This window comes from Lissotriton vulgaris, chromosome 5 (genome assembly GCF_964263255.1).
Source record: "Lissotriton vulgaris chromosome 5, aLisVul1.2, whole genome shotgun sequence".
Classification (NCBI taxonomy): domain Eukaryota; kingdom Metazoa; phylum Chordata; class Amphibia; order Caudata; family Salamandridae; genus Lissotriton; species Lissotriton vulgaris.
This window is the reverse complement of record NC_141693.1, coordinates 1,878,773,220-1,878,796,178: the sequence shown is the minus strand read 5'-3', so window position 1 is coordinate 1,878,796,178 and position 22,959 is coordinate 1,878,773,220. Positions and strand designations below refer to the sequence as shown.

Genomic DNA, 22,959 nt, shown 5'->3' with positions numbered 1-22,959 from the left:
AGGCTGTTGCAAAAATGCTGTTTATATGTTTACAGTGCTTTCAAAAATTATGTTTTTAGTAATACGCAGACTGTACCTTGTGCAAGTCTTTTTACAGGCTTCCATGAAAAGGACAAATTCCATATTCTATCAGTTAAAGACTATACTCTCGACACAGCCTCCAGGTTTGCCGATTAACTAATGCACACATTTACATTTCTTTCAGGAGCAGGGACCTTGGAGAGGCTTGCTTCTTCTTTAGCTACCTCTCCTTTTTCTCACTTCACAGCAGGGGAAGCCCTTCTCTCCTTTCAGGGAGAGGATATGGTGTTAGGGCCAGAGCTGCTGGTTGTGGAGCTGGGGAAACAGGTTTGAGTCTCGGCGTTGACTCAATATTCTGTGATTTGGGGCAAAATATTTATCTCCCTCTACCTAAAACATAACTGAAGGGAAACAAAAAAAAACAAGAATATGACCATGTGTAATGCAACTGGTGCTCATGTAAAGAAATTCCATACCTGTGTGTCGAGTCTCCCGCTATAAACAACTGCAACAAAAAAAACGTTTAGGTATGGTTGTTCTTTTAATAAAAAGCATGGGAAATTAATAAAGCCTGGAAACTTCATTCCCCCGGCCCACTTCTACCTCTAGTTTTCGTAGTGGAATTCATTCCCCAACTCTACGAGGGTCAAGGACCTCCTCTTCTGGGTGAAGTGCCAATACCGGAAGTCTCCGACCTTTGGCGCTATGGAGTATCTGCCCTATGTTGATGCAGGACCAGCTACATTAAACTGAGACTGTAGCAGAGGTGTGCTTAAAAGGACTTAAATCAGAAATCATCTCTATTCAAAGTTTATAGCTTTATGATTCGCTAGAATTCCTGTTCCTGATTCAGTCATGACAAACAATTGTGCTCTGTGAGGTTGCTGCCTCCAGTTAATGGCCCCACCCACAGCCCAACCCGAAAAGTGTCTCTTCGTTGGTGTCAAAAAGAAAATTAGTGTCATTAAACTTTTTTTTTTTAAAGAGTATTTTCTGTGTATAAATAGATGAAGGCCAATATCACGTTCACAGATGGTACTCTGAAAGAGCAGCAAAACAGTCCAAAAAACCATCTGCCACTGTGCATCTTATGGGGGCTGTATACCTCCTTCGCGGCCTTAAAGCAACAGTGCAGTTTTTGTTTGTATACTCGTGAAACAATCACTGGAAAAGCCAATAGGTTTAGTCTTTTGGTGGGGGTGGGGAGGCATGATAACATGACTGGAGCAGCTGTATCTCATAAGAAGAGCACATCCATGCCTGACGAGTGCACATGCAACAGAACGCATGGTGTGCCTATAAAATGAGGCAGGCCCCATTTTTATTTTATTAACTGATCAGAGATAGATCAGTAGATCATAAAAAAATAAACTACAAGTAGTGTAAAATTGTGTTTTTCAAGGCAGAGGAGCCTTGAAAAACACATGAATAAATAAATAAATCAATAATAAAATATAATTTGCTTTTAAAAACGGAGCAGGTGACCAGGAATAGCGGTGGAGGAAGCAACGGTAAGTGTGGAGGGAAACTGGAGCACAAGAAGGAAAACAACACGGATTACGGGGGGTAGAGGGGTGGTACATAAGAAAGAAAGCAACAGTGTGTGGGTGACCTTCGTGTAGGAAGCACACGAGAGCTTGCAAAATGGGGGAAGACAGCAGCACGGAGCATAGGGGCAGATATTTAGGGGAGGGAAGAATACAATAGAGAGCTGGAAAACCACATGCACTATCATGCAGCGCTTAAGCAAAAAGAACAAGCATTTGCAATGCAATAGGTCTCGCAGCATTTAAGTTTGAGTTACTGGCATTGTAAATGACAATGCTTTGCATAATTTTTGTTTTTTGGTGTCCGTGTGTGCATGGCAGTGGTGGTGTCTGTGTGTGCATGGCAGTGGTGGTGTCTGTGTGTGCATGGCAGTGGTGGTGTCCGTGTGTGTATGGGAGGGGTGGTGTCTGTGTGTGTATGGGAGGGGTGGTGTCTGTGTGTACATGGCAACGGTGGTGTCCGTGTGTGTGTATGGCAATGGTGGTGTCCGTGCATGCATGGCAGTGGTGGTTTCCCTGTGTGTATGGCAGTGGTGGTTTCCCTGTGTGTATGGCAGTGGTGGTGTCCGTGTGTGCATGGCAGTGATGGTGTCCGTGTGTGTATGGCAGTGGTGCTACGTATATAAGTGGGCTTGGCCTGTGGCCATAGATTAGACTAAGGGTGTGTGAGTGTTTTGTTTGAGGGGGCAAGTGTGCGTTTCTGTGAGTAGAAAGTGAAGTACGCAGTGCTGTGAATAGGCATGAACATTCGTTCATTTGAAAATACATTTTAAGCCTTGCAGGCATGATTCATCAGCCATGAGCTAAATAAGGCAATCAGTAATGAAGTGCCTTTTCAGCCATTTTATCAAATTGGCAAAATCGGATATTTGAGATCAATAACTTTAATTGAACTCCGATGGCCCATTTTTGATGGATTTGGTGGTTTCTCTGTGAAAGTGAGCACCACTACCATGAAACTGTGTGTGTGTGTGTGTGTGTGTGTGTGCGCGTGCATGTGTGTGCACACGCATGTGTGTGTGCCCATGTGTGTGTGTGTGTGTGGGGGTCTGTGTGTACATGTGCGTATGTGTGCGTGAGAATGGGTGCACACAAAAGTACTGGTAAAAAGATCACTTTATTGTTAATGGGCTATGAAGGGGGGCAGCGTGGTGCCGTGGGGTATTGTGGCTTGATGAATAAGCTTGTGCCGCACAGACGTTTGCGAAGGACACACTCATGTGCACTCCTACAAGGTGCTCAAAGAAAAATAAATAGTTTGCTGATGTGAGCCATGGAAGGATACAAGTCATCAACTGAATATGAAGATAAAAAAGCCATGCTGCAGGGGCGGGACAAACCCAATAGTGATGAAAGCCAACAAAACAAAAAAACAAGCCATTGTAATAGACATTGGTGAGACCTATTTGCATTGCCAAAGCTTGTTTAATATATGTCAAAAGCGAGGGCTACTGCATGTTTCTGCCCTAGGATTCTACTTACTAAATAGTGCATTCTGGGACTTGTAGTCTCAATGTGGTTCAATACACAATAGCACCTGAAAAAACAATTAATTGCAAAAGGAAAGGGCGAAGACTATAAATGCTGAGGCACTGAGTCACAGAAAACAAAGCAGCAGCGACTCTTCAGATGTGGGTACGGGGCACAATGAGGTACGGGTTGTTCTGTAGATCTAAAACAATATGGACTCCCAATCAGAACAGTAAAGTGACACCGTTTCCTTTAGAAATGTGCAGAGTATGATTTTCATTAAAAGTGAAAATATTTACACCAGAAAGTGCAGCCGCAATCAAACATGTCGGAAGGTTTAAAGCTATGTCGGCACACGGAAACGACAGGACACGTAAACAAGAAAAACAGAAGACGGAAAGAATCCACGGACGGAATACACGGAGGACAGAGAAATCAGCAGCAGCATCCTAAATGCCCCCGGAAGTCCGCCGCGGCCGCCCCGGAAGTCAGGCACGGTCGCCTGTGACGGGGGCGGGGCCACGTCCAGACCGGAAGAGGAGGCAGGCGGAGTCGATGCGTCTCGCGGCCCGGGGCTCCTGTGAGCGTTGTGGAGACCCGGGGCCGCGCTAGCAGGAGGTTGGGCGCCGCGTGCTGAGAGAAGAGTCCCCGACATTGCCCAGGTAAGTTTCAAAAGGCTGGGGGGACTTGGTGCACTTGTGTGTGTGTGTGTGCGCGCGTGTATGCTCGTGTGTGTATGCGACGGTGACGGCGGAGGAGTGGGAGGGGGGCCTCGGTGCACTTGTGTGTGTGTGTGTGCGCGTGTGTGTATGTGTCAGTGGGGGTGTCTCTGTATGTATGTATGTGCGTGCATGGGCGCTTGTGTGTGTGTATGCGCATGCGTGTGTGGTGCTTGCGCTTCCCAGGAGACAGCGCCTGGCCACAGCGCGCGTTCCCGTTTCAAATCCACTCCAAGGATGCGCGCGGCCGAAACTGTCTCCTGGGAAGCACACTCGCTAACAAAAGATCTCTAGCGGAGACACAGCGCTGACGCGCTGTTTTCGCTACGAGACCTAAAAAAGTAGTTCCCTAAAAATGAGCAGTGGAAGGATATGTTAGTCAAGCTAGACGATATAAATCGCCAATGCACCAGGGAAGGGTCAAACTCAAGACGGATAGCCATCAAATAATAAGGAAACAAATGGAGTGACAATAGGGCCAACCAATGGTAAGCAAGGGTCGGCTGTAAATCTGCTGTAAGTTGTTGATAAGCCCTCAATAGGCCTTTTCAAACCAGACAGCATGTGTTGTCAGAGACTCGCCCTCAAGTTTCCTTTCATTGTTTTGATCTTTTAATAGGAGCAAAAACAAAAATGTGCAGCAATGCTGTTAAGTGTCTTTCAAAGCTCATTTTGATTCTCCATTTTTTAATATAAACCCTTTATCGCATACTTTCCTCAGCTACAAAAGTGTACCCACATGTGGGCAGAGATATTCAGCCTATGGATATTACTGAAGATATCCTGATGGACACATTTATATCTATTTCCATCCTATTTCCATTATCCGTCATGGCAATATCCTATTATTCTAATGTTATGTATCTGGTGAGGATCCTTTGCAAGAGAAACTCAGACTGTGACAAATATTATGATTCTGCAGCAGTGGTATTGAGGTAACAGGGAATACGTAGAATCCTTGCTGCACGAGTTCTTCTCTCCTGCTCCCAATTTTGTTTTGCTTTTATAAATTCTGAAATAAAAAGCAGGTTAGAAAAAGAATCGGATATAGGAAAAATATGCTATGCAGAAACCACAAGGTCAGAACAAAATTTATTCCAGATCTGGGTCAGTAGGGCATAATGTCAGATAACCACCAGGTCCTTTGCTGCCTCAACCCAAGGATGGTTTCATTACAGCCAGGACCAGACTGTAAAGCCATTCAGAAGAACTCCCAGGTCTCCCATAGACTTGCGACAGGGAGCACAGACCACGTAAACCAGATATCGACAGATAGGCCCCAGTTTGCCTATCTTTATTAGTCAGTTTCCTTTATTGTTGGAGTTGAAGTATGGATTGAAGTACGGATTTGTAAAGGATGAGAAATCATGTCAACTGGTTGCTGAAGTCCAAAAGTTACATTCAGATTCCTCACCAACAAACAACAGGCTATGTGTATGACTTCATCTGGGCATTTGGGAAGGCACAGGAGAGGATTTGATGCATGACATGTGTATATAAAAAAATATAAAATAAATAATAGCTAAATCTCTAAATAACACCTACAGAAAAAAAGAGATAAAACTGTCAAAGTTGAGCAGTAGGGGAGTTTTGTTTGTACCGTGCAGAAAAAGATCCCCCATTTAGCATTGCTGGGGGTCTGAGGGAGTAAATAGGGGCACACAGGAGTTGAGTCACGGCAGGGAAAAGTGCCCCAATGTAACATCCTTATAGAAGGGATTTGCCCTTGAAAGTGCACAGGGCAGCATGATTCCACCCCTCTGTTAGTGACCTACAAGTTGGGTTACAGTTGATAACACCATGATAGAAACAATATTGGTCTTTGTGATGACATATGGGAAGCACCAGAGTAATGCAGGCCTTCGGCGGTTAGGGAATCCAGCCAGAAGGTCCAACATGGTGCTCACGGCAGCGTTAAGATTCGAGAACACTTGTTTGATACTGAGAAATAATGTGCACAAAGGTTCACAGAGAAAGGAGCCAAAAGAGCGAGAGGGAATAAGGAAGAGAAAGGAGGGGTGAAAAGGAGACAAATATAGGAGGCGGGGACAGGCAGGGCAAAATCATTGGTGTTGGGAGCTGTGTGAAGGGACAGAAGAAGCAATTAAGAAAGGATGGCTGTTAGGATCTAAAGGAGATAAGGGGTGACTGGTAGGTAAGAAGTGTTGAAACAGAAAGGCAGAAGAACAGGGGGTATAAGGAGGAGAGTGGATTACAAGCATTCCTCCCCCACCCCCTAGAGTTCCCCTGGGATCAGGATGTCAATCCACTGCTCAGGCTGTCAGTATCTTTGTGCTTTCTGTAGTGTTGTCTTTCCCACATTGTCTGTGGTGTCTTTCTCTTCTTGCTCGCAGATGTTAAGCACAACCGCAGTCACTTCACATTTCTGGACACCCCTTCGGTCTCCAGTCTTTGTGCATGACCCGTCACCCCTGCAGAACCAGCCTCTGCTTTAGTCTTTCACCAGTCGAGGAGGTCCTCAGAGAATCGCTGCTGTTTAGCGAGATTGACTGACTGATCACTGTAACAATAAGTCTCAAGCTCACACTGCCATGGCCTGTCTCTTAGGTCTTGAACTATGTACTGCCACCACCACAAAAGCTCACATTACAATGGCAGACCCATAAAAATGTGTCAGTACTGTGGGGTCCCTCTCACAGGCTCCCATTTACCACCTTACAGGCTTGCACGGCTCTGGAGCTCCTCTACGGAGTCTCCTGTCACAGACCGTGCCCACCTCACAGGCTAACACTGCGGTGATGTTTAAAATGATTCTGTCCATGGTGGCTCTGATAGCCTGAAAGCTGAGAATCCGTCTCCTCACTGTTCAGACTGGTTGCATCTGACATCCCCGCCAGATGCTCCACGGAGTCGAACTTCTGGAGGTCTGAGGCAATAGTGAGCAGGCTCAGCACAGAGGAAGTGTCTGAGCAGGGACATTCGGCCCCCAGCTGACCAGCCTCTGTGGGGTAGATGGCCTCAGCCCCCACTGGAGAGGCCCGCCGCGAGATGAGTCGCTGCAGGCGCCGAGCGTGGATCTGCTCGCTAATCTGCTCCAGGTTCCGAAGTGCTACAGAGTACTTGGTCTTAGCCTGCAAGACCTTCTGCTCCAGCTCGGTCACCCTTGCCTTGTGCTCCTACAAGATGGGGAAAGAAAAAGATGTTTTATGAGTACAAGACTGTGTGAGATCTGGGGATGAAAATCTGTAACCACGAAGAAGCTTCCAGGCTCAAATAATACTCAACAAAACAATACAATAGAGACAATAATGCATCAATATGATTTAACATAGCATCAAGTCAGTAGGTTCTGGCAGACTGCCTTATAACTTTCTTTATTTAACTTCATTTCGGCTCATAGCCATAAAAACACATATTGTAAAACTGCTAAAACATTCTAAATAATAATATAAATCTAAAAAATAACCAACTATCATTCATGCTGGACAGTAATTTTTTTTAAAATAAACTAAAATCAAACAATTCCATTGAGAAGTCATAGTAATATTACATTAGCAGTAATGGCAGATTGTAAAACAGATCACACAGCCTGCCCTAGAGATGGAACGGTAGCCCACTTAAGTCTACACCTTCACATAGGTAAGAGAAACCAGGAGACTGCAAAGACTATTGGACGAGCTGTATTGAATCTTAACATTCTGAAGGCAGAATTGTGGTCCCTAACCCCCAGATTACAGCAAAGCTGAACAATCCAAGCCCTCCTATAGAAATAGTACTGGGGCAAAAAAACTAAACATGCCTACAGTTTCCTTGGTGCCAACATAAAAGGGACATCTCATCTCCTGCTCAATAAGGGAGCGCGGCCATCTCACTGTAAAAGGGTGAAGAGACCGGGTCCAAAACCAAAATTTGATGTATAATGTTCTAGCAGCCAGAGGCTCAATGTCCTCCATATACTCTTCCAAAAAATGGGAAACTTTGAAATCCAAGAAGGCTGCAGTAAGGGGGTCCACATTCCCTAACCGGTGAAACACTTCATCTTTATCTCTCCAATAGATTGCTTTTAACATGGACTTAACCATTCTACCAACAGTTTTAGGATGCACTCAAAACAGCCCTATATCCCACTGCAATGAGCCACTGTGGGGGCATGAAGCAGAACCTCCTCAAGGCTCATGCTTACCTGCCATGTATCTACCCCTCTCATTCCTCCTAGCGACTCCTGCACAGTTTTCATTTCTGTCAGTATACCCCACAAGAGGCCGACAGATATAATCCTAACACCTCTTTGTATAGTTCACACGCATCGATTCTGCTCAGTGTGCATGTCCCATGCTCTTACTCACCATAGACCTAGACATCTAAAGGACCGACGGGTATTGCTTACTATTCTTAATGCCTCTTCGTGTATATCAGACTCCTTTCAATGCCTTCATGTGCATCTTCCATCCTCTACTCACCACAGACCTAGACATCGAAAGAACCTTCCAATGTCTCCATGTCCATCTTTTATCCTCTACTCGCTGTGGAGCTCTCGGCATATTGCACCCTGGATGTTCACAGCTTCTCATGCTAAAAGACTGCCATCCTGCAGAGCAGGACTACTAGACAAACCACATCGTTTGGGCTGTTCTTCCATTGAGATAGTGAGTGGGTGACAAATCCATAACATATCGATAACCACCATTCTAATCAAAAGCTGCATTTTACATGCATCTGAAAAGCTGTTGAGGGATGTTTGCTAGCAAAGGTTTTAGCTTGCTGGCAACAGCTAACTTACTTGTGCTACGACAAAAAAAAAATCGGAATCCCTATAATAATATCAACATGAATACAGCATTTATTGCCTTCACTTTGACCAAGTAGAGATGATCAGCATCATGGCTCTGAAAGTTCGGGTCTACGAGCTTCTGCTTCATTGACTGAGGACAACCACAGCAATGACAAGCTTGACTACAAGGGTTGCAAACTTGTTGAAGGACTACTCAGATGGTAGACAACACTCACAGAACCTCTACATACTAACTCGTCAAGACAGGACCTCTTGCTAGTCTCCAACCTCAACACTGAGGCTCTGACGGCAACGACCAGCCTTGCCCTCTGCACTCTTCTCACAGATTATTCTGAACGTCATTCCTGAGGAAGCACGCAGGAAGAGAAGCAACCTCCAAGAATGATTAAACAACTGATTTGGATTCTTTGAAAATACTGGAGGCTCCATCACATCTCGAGAAACAATGTACCTGACTAGCATTTTCACCTCATCCAGTGGCATCGCTACCTGCAAACCCGTCTCTGATATCTCAGATCCATACCTATATAACTAAGAGAATCAAGTAATCCTGTATGTCGTCCCCCACCCCCCCCCCCCCCCCAATCCCCTTCTCGAAAGCCCAGTTCATGCTCATGTACAGCTGATAAAGGACTAACAGAACAAGGATTTAAATACCATTGCATCGTGGATGCTTGGGGTACAGAATGTATAAGCACTTTCTCATGCCTCCGAAACGTTTTTATGCGAGAGTGAAGCTCTAGATGATATGCTGGGTCATAGGATTCGCTCACCTTGGGTTAGTCTTTGGACACATTAGGCTTGAGAATCAGCTGCTCAAATTGTCCACTAAAGGTTTCCATACAAATCTAAATTTAACCTTCTTGTTCTTTATGTCATAGGTAAACATTTATATGGCCATTATAGTTCATGTACAGCTCAGCCAGTCATTAATCGTTGGGGGAAGGTGTCTTCTTCCATCATAACGTGATCAACTCTTTTTGCATCTACTGGCATGTAAAACACTACCACCCAATCATGCGTTAATATGGCAGTAAGGGGTCCTGGGTGTAGTCCTAGGATAAGAACCCAAGGCGTGGATGGAATTTATGTGGTTTAAAACAGCTTTCCAGAAAATATGCCACTTTGGGAAAGTTTATAATACATGCATCTCATCTCCTGGCATGCTACAGCACCTTGAGCATTTGCAGTCAGTAGTGGGGTACTGGAGTTTGTATTTCACTTAGGAATCTAAAACTGTATATCCGCAGCGTATCACATTTCCCTATTCTGGGCACTTCGCAGGGGTTTCAGTACAGTTTTCCAGAATGTATGGCACATTTTTTGCATGATGTGGACATAAAGGTCCCATTTGACTGGGAGATTATGTTTCAATGCTGTGTATGTCTTCATGATTAGTCCCTTGGTTGAACCCTAGGAAGTGAAAGGTTTTTGAAAGGGGGTAGGTCCTGCACTACTCATTCTCTATTAGTCGAGTGCAGTGGCCAATTGTGTAATTGAAGATATTGCACCCTATCAGTTTCCTTTAAACAGTATTCCCATTTGCAGGACTTGAAAGACTCTATAACCCCCGAGTGGAACATATCTCCCAGCATCCTGAAGTTTCCCTCCTTAACTTTGCAAAGGGATCTCTCCTCAGGCCAAGAAAACAAGTTACTTACCTGTAACTTTGGTTCCCCAGTATTGGTAACTTTCATAGATTCCCATGCTTTGTATCATTCCCCGTCGTCGGAATGGGAGCCTCGGTAAATAGAAAATACCATAGGAGTAAGCACAAAGTGAAAAAATAGGCCTAGGCCTCATCTCATTTTGTAGCTTATCCACCTCTTTTTGTAAAAGAGACCAAACTTTTGCAGTAGCCAATCAGAGCAGCCTCACCCCATAGAACCTTCCTGAGAGAAGCTCAGAGCCTCAGATTTTCGTAGCCGTTGTGAACAGCTATCCCACAAGACAATAAGACTGAGCTTTCCCAGGGGAGGCGGGTGGGCGCATGGGAATCTATGAAAGTTACCAATACTGGGGAACCAAAGTTACAGGTAAGTAACTTGTTTTCTTGCCCCAGTATTGGAACTTTCATAGATTCCCATGCTTTGTATCAGAGTAACCAGCAGTAAATAGAAAAAGCATATTTTGTAATTTGTGTACCTGAAAATGTCACACATATTTCTGATAAGAAAACTAGATGCACATTAGAATCATAAAGCATGACAATAACCAGTAATACAAAATATGCAAACAGGAAGGCGGGATAGAAAGGAAAGCTCACCGACTTATTGGTAAAGGTTCCTCAAAACCGCCTGGCCCACTGCCGCATCCTCTTTCACAGAAGAATCCAAGCAGTAGTGGCGAGTGAAGGTGTGGACACTGCTCCACGTCGCTGCTCTACAAATGTCCTTGATTGGGACACCTGCGAATAGAGCCGTCGATGAAGCCATTGATCTTGTAGAGTGAGCACGAACTGCTCGCTGCAGTGGTTTTCCAGCTGCCTGGAGGCAAAAATGTATAGCACTGGAAATCCAGCGGGAAATACAAGCTTTAGAATCTGGACACCCCTTGCGAGGAGCACTGAATGAAACAAAAAGCTGTGAAGATTTTCTGAACTGTTTTGTCCGCTCCAGGTAGAATTTCAGGCATCTGTGAATGTCCAAAGAGTGCAAAGTTCTTTCCGTGGGTGTGGAAGGTTGTGGAAAGAACGGTTTTAAGACCACTGGCTCATTTAGGTGGAATTCTGAGGGCACCTTCGGGATAAATTTAGGATTTGTTCTTAGGATGAGAACATTATTCTTGAATTGTAAAAAAGGTTCCTCAATTGTGAAAGCCTGGAGTTCACTTACTCTTCTAGCCGATGTCAGGGCCAAGAGAAGAGACAGTTTCCACGAGAGAAACTTAAGGTCAGTCTTATGAATAGGCTCAAAAGGGGCTTTCATGAGACATGACCAGACTAAATTCAAATGCCAGGCTGGTGGTGGAGGCCGGACTGGAGGAAAGACCCTGAATAAACCCTTCAGGAATTGTTTGATAATCCTTGCTGACCACAGGGAAGGACCTGAAGATGAACGTCTGAATCTAGAAATGGCCGCTAGATGTACCTTTACAGAAGACGGAGCCAATCCAGATTTTGCCAGAGAAAGGATGTAAGGCAAGAGTTGGTGCGGTGCAGAAGTATATGGATGTAAACCTTCCTTCCGACACCAAACACAGAATCTCTTCCACTTAGCCCGATAGGTTTTGTTGGTACTAGGCGCACGGGCCTGGGCCAAAATGTCCCTACATTCCCCTGAGAGATTTAAACCTTGGAACTCTCGGAACTCAGGAGCCACGCTGTCAATCGCAGAGACTTCAAGTCCGGATGTAGAACCTGTCCGTGAGCCATTGTCAACAGTGTTGGAACAGGATGCAGGAGAACTGGCTGGCCCTGGGAGAGGAGGAGAAGTTCTGAGTACCAAAACTGTCTGGGCCATGATGGAGCGATCAGAATCATCCTGCACGGTTCCACCTTGAGCTTGCTGATCAACCTCGGGATCAGCGGAATGGGAGGAAAGGCGTAAACAAAGGCGCCGGACCAAGCAATCAAAAGCGCATTCCCCAAGGATTCCCGATGGTGAACCCTGCTTGCGAAGGACTGGCATTTGGCGTTCTGGGAAGTTGCAAACAGGTCGATGGATGGTGTCCCCCATCGTGCAAAGAGCTCCTCCAGAACGGTCTGGTCCAGTTCCCACTCGCGTGAGACAGTCCTTTGGCGACTCAAAGCGTCCGCCCTGACATTGAGTGTCCCCGCTAGATGTTCCGCTGAAAGGGTGATATGGTTCTGGATTACCCAATTCCAAAGTGTCTGGGCTTCCCTCGAGAGGGTGGAGGATCTCATTCCGCCTTGCTTGTTTATGTAGTGCATGGCTGTGGTGTTGTCTGTACGAACCAGCACTGCACGGTCGCGGATCCTCGGAAGAAAAGCTTGTAGAGCCAGACGGACAGCGAGAAGTTCCAGGAGGTTGATGTGGAACTTGACTTGGACTGGACTCCAATGGCCACTGACCTTCAGCTCCTGGAGGACCGCTCCCCATCCCTCCATGGAAGCATCTGTTGTCAAAACTATGGGAGATGGTGGAAGTTGGAACGATAAACCCCTGGAAAGATTGTCTTTCAGCAACCACCAGCCGCTTGCCTTTCTCATTTCCGGGGTAACGACAATCCTGTCGTCGAAGGAGCCTGTGACCTGACGCCATTGCTTGTCCAACTGTTCTTGCAGTGGACGCATTCTGAGCCTGCAGTGTGGAACCAATGGTATGCAGGATGAAATCGATCCGAGAAGCGATTTGTACTTGCGAACTGTCAGTGACTTTCGAGTTTGAAGAAGGCGGGCTGAACAAATCAGCTTGCTTTGGCGTTCCTCCGATGGAAAGGCTAGGCAACACTCTGTGTCCAGGATGGCCCCTAGGAACCTCGCTGTCCTGGAGGGGCATAGAACTGATTTTTCTTTGTTGAGCCGAAGACCTAATTGCTCGAACAGTTCTCTGCAGGACGTGACTGCCCTGGACGCCTCCTGGGCAGACGGAGCCTTCAGCAGCCAATCGTCCAGATATGGAAAGACCTGTATAGCCCGTCTTCTGAGAAAGGCTGCTACTGGAGCAGGAATCTTTGTAAAGATCCGCGGAGCGGACCGGAGACCAAACGGCAGTACTTTGAATTGAAAGTGGCTCTTGCCCACTGTAAATCGAAGATATTGCCTGTGAGCTGGATGAATAGGAACGTGGAAGTAAGCGTCTTCCAAATCTAGGGTCGCCATGTAGTCCCCTGGATTGAGAAGGCGGAGGATGTCCTGAAGAGTGACCATCCTGAAGGACAACTTGACGAGATAAGTGTTGAGCTGCCGTAGATCTAAAATTGGACGCCACTTGTCCTTTGTCTTCCGAACCAGGAAGAACCTGGAATAGAACCCTTTCCCCTTCTGAGAAAGGGGTACAGGCTCTACCGCCCCCTTGGTGAAGAGTTGGTGGGCTTCGAGATGAAGGAGTTTGAGATGTTTGGGAGGAAAGGCGTCTGGCGCTCTTGTTGGAGGAAGGTATTGAAACTCCAACGTGTGTCCTTCTTTGACGATCTGTAAGACCCACTGATCCGATGTAATGACCATCCAGTTGTTGAGGCAAGGGGCAATCCTGCCCCCCACTGGTGTTAATGAGGGAACAGTAACAGTGGAAAGAGCCACCTGGCCGTTATTGTTTCCTGGTGTTGTCTCTCCTTTGCTGCTCTTGTCGTCCTCTGGGCTGTTGGCGAGAGAAAGAACCCCTCTGAGTGTACTGAGGTTTATATGTCTGGCTAGATTGTGAGCCGGAAGAGTAGCGATTCTGATTGCCTCCTCTATAAGTGGAGAATCCTCTACCCCTTGCTCCCCTGAAGGGTACCTTGCGATATTGCAATGTTCCTAAGGACTTGGCTGTATCGGTGTCCTTCTTTATGCCCTGTAGGGCGTCATCAACGTGTTTGCCAAACAGCATTTCTCCGTCGTATGGCAGATCCAAGATTTTATTCTGCACTTCCTGTCTGAACCATGTGGCCCTTAACCATCCTTGGCGTCGCAGAACAGCCGAACCGGCTAGCGCTCGAAATGCTGTGGTTGCTATATCCATAGCACAATCAATGACCTCCGAAGAGGCCCGCTCCCCCTCCAGCAAAATCTTCTTCACTTCTTCTTTAGAGGAATCCTGCAATTCCTCCATAAATGGAGCAAGGTCGCACCACATCTGGCGATCGTAACGTCCCAGAATTGCTAAAGCATTAGCTACCCTAACAAGAAGACTGGCCATTGCTGAGAATCTTTTACCCACATTGTCCAGGCGCCTGCCCTCCTTATCTGGTGGTGTAGTCAGCGGTGTGGATGGATTTTTAGAATTGCTCTGGGCGGCCTGAGAAATGACCAAGTCCGGTTTTGGTTGACCAAGCAGACTTGCCGGACTGCCATCTGGTGCTTTGTACTTTTTCTCTAGTCTTGGTAGCACCGGGAGGACTGTGGCCGGGTTATGCATAGCCTTCAGGCCCTCAGACCAGACATGCTCAATGATTGGTATGGAATGTACCGATTTCCTGAATGGTTCCTTAAAATCATATAAGAAACATTCGGACTGAACCGTGGTCACTGGGAGACCAAATCTTTTGGAAGCCCGTTCCATCAGGTTGTGAAAACGTCCAACGTCCGCTGGAGGTGAGGTAGCGTTATCTGGATCAGCGACGTCTGGATCCCGTGGGTCATTTGGATTCCAATCCACTTGTTGATCTTGGTCAGGATCCACTTGTTGGTCCGCATCAGAAGAGGCAGTATCATCATCTGTATCATGCACCTGCACCACTTCTTGTGGGCGCTCTTCAGGCGCAGTGGTACACTCTTTTGGAGGCAAAGAGTGTTCTGCCATAGGCTGTAACGATTGAGTCGGAGGACGCACTCGTTGAGTTTCTTGGGGAGTAGGGAAACGCTTCCGGTAGTCCTGCAACATAAGTTGTAGATCCGTAATCAAACTGGATGGCATCGCCACCATCCCTTCTTGCACCTGACGTGAAGGCTTCTGCAAAGGCATTTGCCTGGTAGTAGTGTCCTCTTCCCCATAGTAATGATCAGGAACATAGTGTTGGTGTTCCATCTCTCCTTCCTCAGATTTAACATCCTGAACCTTAACTTGTAGGTCAGATGGGCTATACGCTTGTCCAAACTCACTAAAAGTCTCTTCATCAGAGTCGTCATCCAACAGAAGATTAGGTGGAAGTTTTTGAACCTGTCGCGGAGACGTCATCTCTGGTGTTATCTGCTTCCTTCTGCGCGAAAAAACAGGTTTTTCAGATGATTCCGTCGTTGACGACATCGTAGACGAGGTCGTCGTCGTCGACAGTAAGTCTTTAAGGGACTGCGTCGACGACGGAAGCGCCGACGAAGATACTGCTCTCGTCGTCGAGGATTGCGTCATCGACGTGCAGAAACTCATCGTAGACGATGGAAGGAGCGTCGACGGGATCGTCAACGAACTCGGCGTCAGCAGCATGGAAACAGGAGTCGTCGACACGGTCGTCGTCATCGCCGTCGAAGCCATCTTTGCTGTCATCGTCGTCGACGTGGAGATGGTGATCTTCGTCGACGACGAACAGGTATCAGGTGCCTTGAATACCGTCGACGGTGCAGGCGCGTCGACACAGCCGTCGTCGACAACTTTCACAGAGATATCCTTTTTTAGAGCCGTCGTCGACGTACCTGTGTTTTTCACCGTCGACAACCGCTGTTTCTTGTCTGAAATGACCTCCTCTACTGAAGTCGAAGGCTTCTTGACCCCTCTATCCTTCTCAGAGGGAGGTGAAGAGATAGTTGTAACCTTTTTCATCTTTTTTGAGGGTTGCGACTCCTCAGGCTTACCCTGCCTCTCCTTTTCACCGTGGTGAGGAGATTTTAGGTAAGCAGGCCTGTCAGACCTATCAGAGGTCCCTGGTAAGGCCTTGTGAAGGGACTCGCCTGAAGTAGAAGGGGGGACCTACCCCTCTTCTGAGACTTCTTAGATGACACCATCGACGAGGAGCCCTCACTGTCTGAAGACACAATGTCCTTACGGTCCTTCATCTTCTGAAGCCATGTGAAGAGACGTCCTTCCCTGTCCCTCAAGGTCTTCGCTGAGAAGGTCCTGTAAATCTGGCAGCTTGTAGGTTTATGGTCCGGATACAGGCAGTATATACAGTCCATATGTTTGTCTTCGACAAACAACCTCTTCTTGGAGCAAGTAGCACAGGCTCTAAAAAGGGCTTTTTTCTCCTTGTCAGACATGACTGAAAGAAATCCAAGTTGTTGAAAAAAGTAGTTTAGAAATTGAAGAAACTGAGTAGAGCTCAATGGAGACTCCCTTGCACAACGTGCGGTAGAAAATCTGAGGCTCTGAGCTTCTCTCAGGAAGGTTCTATGGGGTGAGGCTGCTCTGATTGGCTACTGCAAAAGTTTGGTCTCTTTTACAAAAAGAGGTGGATAAGCTACAAAATGAGATGAGGACTAGGCCTATTTTGTCACTTTGTGCTTACTACTATGGTATTTTCTATTTACCGAGGCTCCCATTCCGACGACGGGGAATGATACAAAGCATGGGAATCTATGAAAGTTCCAATACTGGGGCAAGAATAATTCTCGAGTTGAATTAGATCTGGGTAAATAGAACAGGTAAGCAGCAATTTGCCAGTCATTTAACACCTAAATCCACATTTCCATAAGTGGGTGTATAATCTCAGAGATGAACGTTACCAAAGGAGGGCTCCTTTTTCGGAACCAGAGAAGGTTCCACATCTGACTCCCTTTTAATGCATATTCCCTGTGTTTCTCAAGGTTCACTCAGTGACCACATTACCGAAGTAGGGAAAGACGTGGATGGCCTCCCGTCACAAAAGCGCAGCCACCACTGCTAGACACTTCATAAACACCCTTGGGACTGTGGTGACACTGAAAGGAAGTAGCTTGAATTGTCCGCTTGACACAAAGCAAAGGTACAGTCACTGAGCAGGGTGGATAGGTATGTAGAAATAGGAGTTCTTGAGATAGAGCCCCATCATAAAATCACCCTGTGGAGGGAGGCGACGTTCTGTATAATTTGTCATGTGAAAATGATCTGATAAGATGTAACATTTGAGAGGCCTGAGGTCGAGGAGAACTTGGAGCCATCCTTTTTGTGAATGAGAAAGTAGAGAGAGTAAACACCTCTCCCTTCATACTGTGGGGGGCACCCTCTCTATGGTGTACTTCTTTAAGAAATACAGAGAGGTATTCTTTATTGAGAGCGTATGGACTGGGTGGGATGCTGAAATGGAGTATGTGTAGTTTGAGGCAATAGCCATGTTGGCCCACTGCAGGAATCCCCTTCCCTGATAAGATTTCTTCTCAAAGAGAGAGGCAAACAGGTATCCTACCCCCAAAAGGAGAGATGTTTGAGAAAATACCCCTTTTCTGTAAAGTCACCACCATTTTAGCTGATTTCTACTGATGGGTTTTAGGTTCTGGGCACTGGGGCACTGCCCTCTAAAGCCCAGTGTATGTGATCTAACCCCTAAAACATGTCGCATTGCCTAACTCCAGATAGGCACATTTAATTCCCATGTAATGCCATAGTATACAGTGTAGAAACTGCACCCATAGCATGGAAAGTTAAATGTCACTTGTTGCCAGAAGCACTTATTATGCCATCTATTAGCGTGACAAGAAAAAAACGGATTGCTGCTGTTTAAGCCTACAGTCCGACCTGCCAAACTAACCCTTTTGACATGGAAAAGACACTCCTATTAAATACTAATAAGTCACCGCATAGGGTGCCTAGTATTTAAAAATAGGATAGGCAGATATTGGATGATGGCATGCCACTGCAATTAGGATAAGGCCCAAAAGCTATTTTCACCATGGAAGGTTCTGGCTATCTCATGAGGAAAACTAGAGTGCAGCTTAATGTATTAATTTTGCTATCTCAGGCTTGGGACAAGCTAAAGATATGGTTCAACTTCTATTTTTAAGATTTATTTAAAAAAATGAATGGTGAAGTTACATTTTTACAATTTAGGAAAAGTACATTTTATGAAGTTTAATTTTTCCTGCCAGAGTTAATCTGCCATCAGACTTCCCTGCCAGGGATTGACCTTAATTAGATTTGAAAACTGCTCCCAGAGCTTTGTATTGTATATGGATTTGTTAAGCGCGATTGCTGCCCAAGGGCGTCCAAGCGCTGAGTAAGTAGACAGAGATGGGCGGTAAGAAGAGATTAGAACTCGGTGGGTTTGGCAAACAGTAGGGTTTTCAGCTGTTTGCGGAATGAGAGCAGGTTCGAGTTGGACCGGAGTTGTAGAGGAAGTGCATTCCACAACTTCGAGGTGTTCAGGGAGAACATCCTGCCTCCGGCCCTAGCTCTCCTTACTCTGGGTACCACCGTCAGGAAAGCCTCCGTGGAGCGAAGGTTTCTGTTTGGGTGATACGGAATGACTAGCTTGTCATTGATTGCTGGGCCTGTCTTCCAGAAGGCCCGATGGGCGATACAGAGCGCCTTAAATGCCACTCTCTGCCTTACTGGTAACCAATGTAAACTTTTTAGTCCGGGTCTAGCTGACTGGGTGCGTGGGATCTGTAGCAGGGTGCGGGCTGCACAGTTCTGTACCACCTGCAACTTCCGAAGAGTCATCTCAGGGGCCCCCACATATAGGGCGTTGTTCGAATCTAGACGGGACTGGATCAGGCCTTGCACTGCCACCTGTTTGGCTTCTAATGGTAAAAGCGGGAGAACTTTCCTCCGTGTTCTGAGTAAGCCAAAACATGTGGCGGACAACTTGGTGGCCTGGGTGGAGAAAGAGAGACTTTTGTCCAGCCAAACTCCTAGGCTCTTAACACTTTCCTTAGGGGTGGGAGGGGGACCCAGACATGGGGGCCATAAGGACGTGAAAGGCACTGGTGAGGTTGGTCCCAGGAACATGAGCTCAGTTTTATCTCCGTTTAGTTTGAGGGAGGAGGTAGTCATCCACTCCTTGACGTCCTCTAAACATCTCAGCAGGCCTTCCGGAGTTTGCCTGTTGCTTTCTTGTGCCAGCGAAACCACTAGCTGGGTATCGTCGGCAAACGATATGATTTTGATACCGTGGGGTTCGACGACCCCAGCCAGTGGTTTCATGTATACGTTGAACAACGCAGGGCTCAAGGAGGAGCCCTGCGGCACTCCACAACTTAGTGGTTTGCTGGCTGACACTGTTTCCCCGTCAAAGATCTGAAAAGATCTATTGGTCAGGAAGGAGTCGAACCACCTCAATGCCTAGCCTGATACACCGATGTTATATAGACGGTTCAGCAAGGTGGCATAGCTGATCATATCGAAGGCTGCACTTAAATCAAGGAGGATCACTGCCACTGATCCTCCATGATCCAGTATCCTTCGTGACTCTTCGGTAACCGCTAACAAGGCGGTTTCAGTACTGTGCTTCGGTCTGAAGCCTGTCTGGGACGTATCCAGTAGTGAGTTGTTCTCAAGGAACTGGACTAGCTGGGCGTTAATGTACTTCTCCAGGACCTTGCTTGCCCAGGGGAGAAGTGAGATGGGGCGGTAACTGGAGTGATCGTCTGGGTCCAGGTTGGGTTTTTTTTAGTAACGCCCGCACCATGGCTTGCTTCCAAGCGGTGGGTACTGTACAGGAGGAGATGGAAGAATTTAGTAGCTCCAAGATTACAGGCAAGATAGCTTGGCTTGCTTGTATCAGAATTTCCGGTGGGGCTGGATCACGCGGGGAGCCCGATTTGACTTGGCGTGCCACTTTGCCAAGGGTGTCAAGGTCTAGTGGGGGAAAGTGCTCAAGGCTTGGCTGGTCTGAGGGAGGAGGGTGACTCGAGAAAGGAAGGTCGGTTACATCAGGAATTGTGGCTGCTATTGGGAAGGTGGAATTGTGGCTGCTATTGGGAAGGTGGAGTAGATTTTAGAGACTTTATTGTGGAAGAATTCCGCAAGCTCATTACATTGTTCCTGAGTTTTAGTCAAAGGAGGAGCTGTGTTCACTTTAGTACATTGTTTTACTATGTGAAAGATTTCCTTGGGCTTGGATTTGGCTTCCATAATTTTGTCCGAAAAGTAGGTGGCCTGGGCCGCCCTGACCCCTTCTCTGTAGGCCTTGATAGCCTCTTTGTATTGTGCCTTTTTTTCCGGTAGGAAGTCTAGACGCCACGCTCTCTCTCGTTGCCTACAGAGGCGTTTTTATCTCTTAGAGAATCTGAGAACCAGGGTGCTGATTTATGCAGTCTCTTTGAGGTGGACCTACGAAAAGGGAGAATCGTGTCCAGAGAGCTCGTGATCCGGTGGCCCGGTGATGGGATGGTCATAGGGACTGCTTGTGTCTGAAAAGGAGAAAAGGGATCTCTTGTGCAACTCTAGTGGGGGTGGTGTACTGCAGAGGAAGAAGACTGGCAGATCTGTCCTTCTGCTTCTTCAGTGGTGGCTCCAGGGAAGGAGGCTTGGAGGAAGGTTCACTCTCACAGGCCAGTCTCCTCGTTCGAGGAAGAGATTCCAGAGTTAGCGATTAAGGCAGTTTCACATAGATCTTACTTATAAAGGATGCATAAACAGGTACTTCTGTTCATGCCGTCAAGCTCCTGCCACAACTTCCTTGGATCTAAACATCGACTGGGGCATCAAGCCCAGATTCAACTTCAGTTTCAGCATCGAGCAAAGTTTTGGTGACATCAGGTTCTTAGGCACAGGCACATATGGAGCCTTCATTGCGTATTTCGGGTGCTTGAAGTGACTTGAGCTCAACCTTAGAGGCTTGCCAGGCTCTGAAGTATTTTCCCACGGATGACTGCAACCCAAAGCTAGTGGAAGCACTTGGCTTAGCATCTGTTTGCATCCCTGCTCAGGGCTTGAGAGCGGGCTTCTGTGGGAGCAGTGCTCATTCTTGGCATTGGACTTCCTTGGAGGCCCTGGCCTGGTGGCATACTTACCACCATAGGCATGGTCTTGGAGCAAAGGACACTGGTCTTTGGCTTGACGGTACCAATGCGCTCCATGACACGGTCTCCGGATTGGATGATGACTGCGTAGCCAGACCAGAAAGACCAGTGACTTCCTGTTCATTGGCACTTAAGATGTCCAAGGTCTTGACAGAACTCTGTTAGTACATCATGTGGTGTATCCAGCGCCTTTCCCTTCAGCAGTGCAGTGTCTTTTTGGAACGGAGGCGAGGCACAAACTCTGATAGGTCTTAATGTGGCCATGGCACAGGTTGCAGATTTCGTGGTAGTCTGACCACGTGTATTTCAAATTGCAGAGAGAGAAATTGTGAAAAGGTATCTTTCTATCATCCACACAACATTCTCAGGTGAGGAAGGACTGGAAGTAGCAGCCGGCTCACAGGGGTTTGTGGGCCTCGACAATTGTTTTAGCTTCTACATTTGCCACAAAGACATACTTCAGTAATACAAGGGTATAATTAACAGACTTGTTGACCCTGCCATAGAATGTAATGTAATACACAGTCACTGTCTTCATCTGCAAGTTATGGCGCTAAAGTGGTTGAACAGACTTAGGATCTGGGCATTACTTAGGCTGATGTGAACTGAAATGAGCAGGTGCCCGATGATAAAAGTCACATTATTGACACTATTGTCACACGTAAGGCTCTGGTTAGGTCATGCAAATGTATATGTATGATGGTTAATTGGTGTGAGTACAAAAAAACTGTTGAGAAAAAAAAAAAAGACTTATTTAACTGCATAATTTTCCAGACTTCAGTAGAATATTTTATGACAAATTGCCATACTTCAGAACGCAGGAAGATTTTTTAACGTAACAAATCTTGTGCTGTGTCCCCTCCGGGTTCTGTTGAAAGATAGTGTATGGCCAGTAGAAATCAGCTTCCTGCATTCTTGTGCCGTCACCACCCTACAGGACCTCCATGCCTGACTCCACCTCATAATGCACGCCTCATTCAGAGTGCGGTCCCTCAGTGTATGTCTTGTTATTCCTGATACCAACCCTCATCCAAGTTTATGAATCACTAGGTGTTCTGGTGTGCATGTCTTTCCCTTCTTGAGTTCCTTCTCAATACTATCACTCATCCAGTTGTCTCAAAGCATAAAACCCCTGGACTGCAAGCTTCCTGTACATCCCGCGTTCCACCCCCTCCCTGTCCCTCTCAAGAATCTCTAATCAAGGTGCCTTGAGGCTCTTGGTCTACCCCTCGCCCAGACTCCACCTGGTACTGCTTGTGTATCATCCACACATCTCGGGCACTCCACTTGCCTTTCAAGTGCTCCTTTGGCTTATACACAATGTTTTCTCATCCGAAACCCACAGGTCAATTTATGGCTCTCTAGCTCACCTCCAGAATTTGGTTGAATTGGGACTTTAGTTCAAAATACGGCTTGCTCTTGACGATCAGGCGCTTGAGCGACTTCTGCAGAGTCTGTACTTTTGCCTCTGCCTGCTGGCAGAGGCGGGTGACGTTCTGATGCTCCCGCTCACTGCGCAGCCGCTCTTCCTCGGCCTCATTCACCTGTCAGGGGATCAAGAACGAATGGTGTCAGGGATTTATGTCAGAAAACTCAGATTCACACACTGCATCTCTTCTCTTATACCAACTAATCACCCTTCTTCCACATGCTGAGGGTGGGACAAAGCCTGTAATCTCTGATGCAAGATCTGAAAAACAAAGGTCATTTATTTCGGTTTTATTTTTAATGGATAGTCCCCAAAACTTCCTCACTGACAATACAGAATTCTTTTCAGAACCTGAATGAACACTCCAGGGCACACTCCCTTGCCACTTTGGGGCTTAGAGCTTGGTAGGCAGGATACTTGGGGAAAGAGTACCCTATCCACGAAACGTCTAGTTTGCTCGCTCCATATAGAGTCGGGCGACTCAGAGACAACGTGGTAGGGACATTTAATTCTTATTTTCCCACAAACAATCCCCTGCTTTGGGAGTT

The 22,959-nt window shown here is 46.7% G+C and overlaps 1 protein-coding gene across 2 annotated transcripts in view; it reads right to left on the bottom strand.

Annotated features, from left to right (window-relative positions):
• Positions 1–4,833: 4,833 nt before the first annotated feature.
• SH3BP5L (SH3 binding domain protein 5 like) overlaps positions 4,834–22,959 on the bottom strand; it is a 74,814-nt gene continuing 56,688 nt past the window's right edge. For both annotated transcript variants that reach the window (XM_086924384.1, XM_086924385.1), the window contains exons 6-7: positions 22,353–22,526; positions 4,834–6,894 (exon numbers count right to left, since the gene is read on the bottom strand). In XM_086924384.1, the coding sequence (XP_086780510.1) occupies positions 6,496–6,894; positions 22,353–22,526 (573 nt within the window). In that variant the 3' untranslated portion in view covers positions 4,834–6,495. The remainder of the gene's footprint in view (positions 6,895–22,352; positions 22,527–22,959) is intronic.